The 3,033-nt window shown below is 50.0% G+C and overlaps 1 protein-coding gene across 1 annotated transcript in view; it reads right to left on the minus strand.

Annotated features, from left to right (window-relative positions):
• Nucleotides 1-2,768, minus strand: part of FRZB (frizzled related protein) — a 35,943-nt gene extending 33,175 nt beyond the window's left edge. The window contains exons 1-2 of the mRNA XM_017532772.2: nt 2,643-2,768; nt 1,190-1,945 (exon numbers count right to left, since the gene is read on the minus strand). Coding sequence (XP_017388261.1) covers nt 1,190-1,667 — 478 coding nt within the window. The 5' untranslated portion in view covers nt 1,668-1,945; nt 2,643-2,768. The remainder of the gene's footprint in view (nt 1-1,189; nt 1,946-2,642) is intronic.
• Between the last annotated feature and the right edge of the window lie 265 nt (nt 2,769-3,033).

Consider the following 3,033-nt stretch of genomic DNA (forward strand, 5'->3'; position numbering starts at 1 on the left):
AAAGAAAGAGGAACACTAGTGAAAAAAATTGCCTTATTGTAAAATATATGAAGGGTAAAACTTGAGGTTTGGGTTAGTTGGTAGAAGCAATACTGAGTTAGAATTAAATGGACCATAATGAAGTAGGTTTATTTGGGGTCTTAGAGTTATGAATGTCATAATTAGACTAAACACTAGTGAGAAAACAACTTGTGATTGATTCCATTAAATTTAGAACTGCAATAAAGTTTTATGATAGGGAAAGACTGAAATAGCTGTGTGGTTGGTGAACACATGGAAAAGGAGCATGAAATAAGGTATTAAAGACAATTTTTTTGTGCGCAAAATATGAGAGTGAAATAAGGGGTGAGATTTAAAATAACATTATGTGAGTGAATGATGATAACACGCCTTAAATATAACTCCTTTCATCTGTATGCCCCTTCCAAAATGACTTGAAGACATGTGAAAAGAACCCAGTAATTTCAGTTTGCCAGCTCTATGGCTGGAGCAAGCCACAGGAGCTAATTAACAGTGCATAGCAATGTTTCACAGCTGTTTCATTCCGGAATGGAAGAACAATTTATCTCATTGAAAGGAAGGGGAAATTTAAGGTGAAGGTAATTGCTCAAATTGAATCTTGAGCAAACACATACCCCTAACATCTGTGGGTTGGAGTAAGGTTATTAAAATTATCTCGGCATTTTTAATTAGAAGAAAATGGGGCTTCAGTTTTCTGTTTCCTCCATACAATCTTAACAAACAGCTAAAACACTAAAGATATAGAAGCCTGATGACTGAGACTGCCTGAGAATCAGGAAAGAAAACCCAATGACTATAAACCAATTGTTTAAAAGAAAAGAGCATCACTTTGCAAAATGTGGCTACTTCCACGCGTATAGAGTTGAAGTGAAGGATTCCTGTAGAGTCTAAGTGGGATTGGTGTGGAATGCATGGAGTGCTTTAGAAAGATCATCTATTGGAACAGAGTGCAAGAATGCATCAGTTTGAAAGGTGATGAGGTGAGTTTTCTTTTGTTTTGTTTTTGAAGAAAGAAGACAGAAGAAGAGTGTTTGATAGAGGAGCAGTTAAGGGAGAGTTTAAGATAAGTCATCCGAAGAGAGAATTAGTGAGTAAAGGCGAGTAACGAGGACTCCAAGAAGTGAGGGGGCTGGAAGGTAAGGGGAGAGTGGGCCGTGGCAAAACTCACCAGCTCCGTCCGCAGTGACGATGGCCTCGGGAGAGATGCACACGCCCCGGTCGTACACGGGCAGCTCCTCGCAGGCCAGGTTCTCCGGCCACGAGTGGCGGTACTTGATGAGGATGGGTTCGCAGCCCTGCCGGGCCCGCTCGCACACAGACTTACAGGGCTTGATAGGCTCGTGCTGGAAGTCAATGGTGCAGATGGGCGCGTACATGGCACAGAGGAAGAAGAGCAGGTCGGGGCTGCAGTGGGTGCCCAGCAGACCTTCGAACTGCTCGATGGCCAGGATGGCGTTGGCCTGAGTGCTGTGGTGCAGGTGGTTGGGCATCTTGGTCATGTTCCAGGGCAGGGACTTGCACAGGGGGATGCGGACGGGCTCACAGGCTGCAGCCCGAGCCCCGGGCACCCGAAGCAGGCAGAGCGCAGCCAGGGCGAGCAGCCCGGCCCGCAGCAGCAGCATCCTTCCCGGGCTGCCGCAGAGCATGATCCCGGCGGGATGGAGCAGGGTGCAGCCGCGCAGTGGACGCCCAGAGGCCCGCTCCGCCGTCTCCGCCTCCCCGCTGCAAGTGGACACAGGGATCTGGGAGCCTCTCCTCCCCGAGCAATCACCGCTTCCTTGGATCAAATTCCCCCAATGGGGTCCCACGAGCTTTACCGAGCTCCAGCCGCCGCCCCTGCCGCCCAGGCTCCTCTTTCCCAAAGTCTAAGCCTTCGGAGACGGCAACATCTATTTATTCCTCTCCCTCTGGCAGAAGCATCAGACTTCGCAGATCAATCAGATAAGAGGGACACGAGAGGAGGCGAGGAAGACAGAAAAACAAAAGTAGAATTCAGCTGAGAAATAGTCGGAGCTCTGGGGTGTCACGTCCCCTAGATCACGGACACAAAAATATCCTAAAGAAAGCACTAAATTCTTCAAAGTCAGGGGGTTGAGGGGAAGGAGGGAGGAGAAGCTCCTAACGGGAGAGAAGGGTGCAGTAAGAGTTTGCAAGTCCTGTGGGCTACGAAGATCTAATTCTCCGTGTGAGCTGCAGGGGCCACTGAGGCTGCCACCCGGGCTGGCAGGAGAGACGCGCGGGAGGAGCCTCTCCGGGAGGTCTGTGTCTCGGCCCCCGCGGCTCCAAACTTTCCCACCTCTGGCCCGAGAGGGAGCTCCGCCCCCGGGGCAGTCTCTGCCCTCCCATGCCTGCTGCTCTTCCGGAGAATGGAGCGGGCGCCCGGGGGAGAGAAGGCCTGGGGGGTCGCAGGCGGTGGGGGCGCGAGACCCCAAGACAGCGCCGTGTCGAGCTCCGCCCTCACACTGGGGAACCCAGCTTTAGTCCCAGAGAAGAGCCCCTAGCCCCTCACTAAAAAGCCCGCTCCAATTCCCTACGGAAACGTCCCCCTACTTCCCTACTAGGGAACCCACCCGAGACACTCCTTCCTGGAGATATTTCGTTTAAGCAAACTCCAGCTTTACCTCTGCGATCACTGGCTCTGCAGGATGTCAGATCTAGTCGGAGGAAAGGCTTAAGCAATGTCACTTTGTCCAAGTGTCGAAAAACACAGACCCCTCCGAGCAGCGGCGGAGCCTTATCAACCCAGAGCTAGTGATTACAGAGGTCTGCTTTTTCAGTCACTGCGGGGGAGAAGGTGGAGGAAGGATTGCCTTTCATTAAAAAAAAAAAGGAAAGGAAGATGCTGTGCAAGATTACAAATACAACACCAGAAGAAGCAAGGAACAGGTTTTCTTCCTTCTGTTTTTCTCCGCATTGGAATTAGAACTTTTGAATTTTGCTCCTTAAGCTTTAAGTGGAAACTAACAGTTCTAATGCGCTTGGACTTTTTTTTTTTTTTCCCCCACGAGTAAA

Source organism: Cebus imitator, unplaced genomic scaffold (genome assembly GCF_001604975.1).
Source record: "Cebus imitator isolate Cc_AM_T3 unplaced genomic scaffold, Cebus_imitator-1.0 Scaffold78, whole genome shotgun sequence".
Lineage (NCBI taxonomy): Eukaryota > Metazoa > Chordata > Mammalia > Primates > Cebidae > Cebus > Cebus imitator.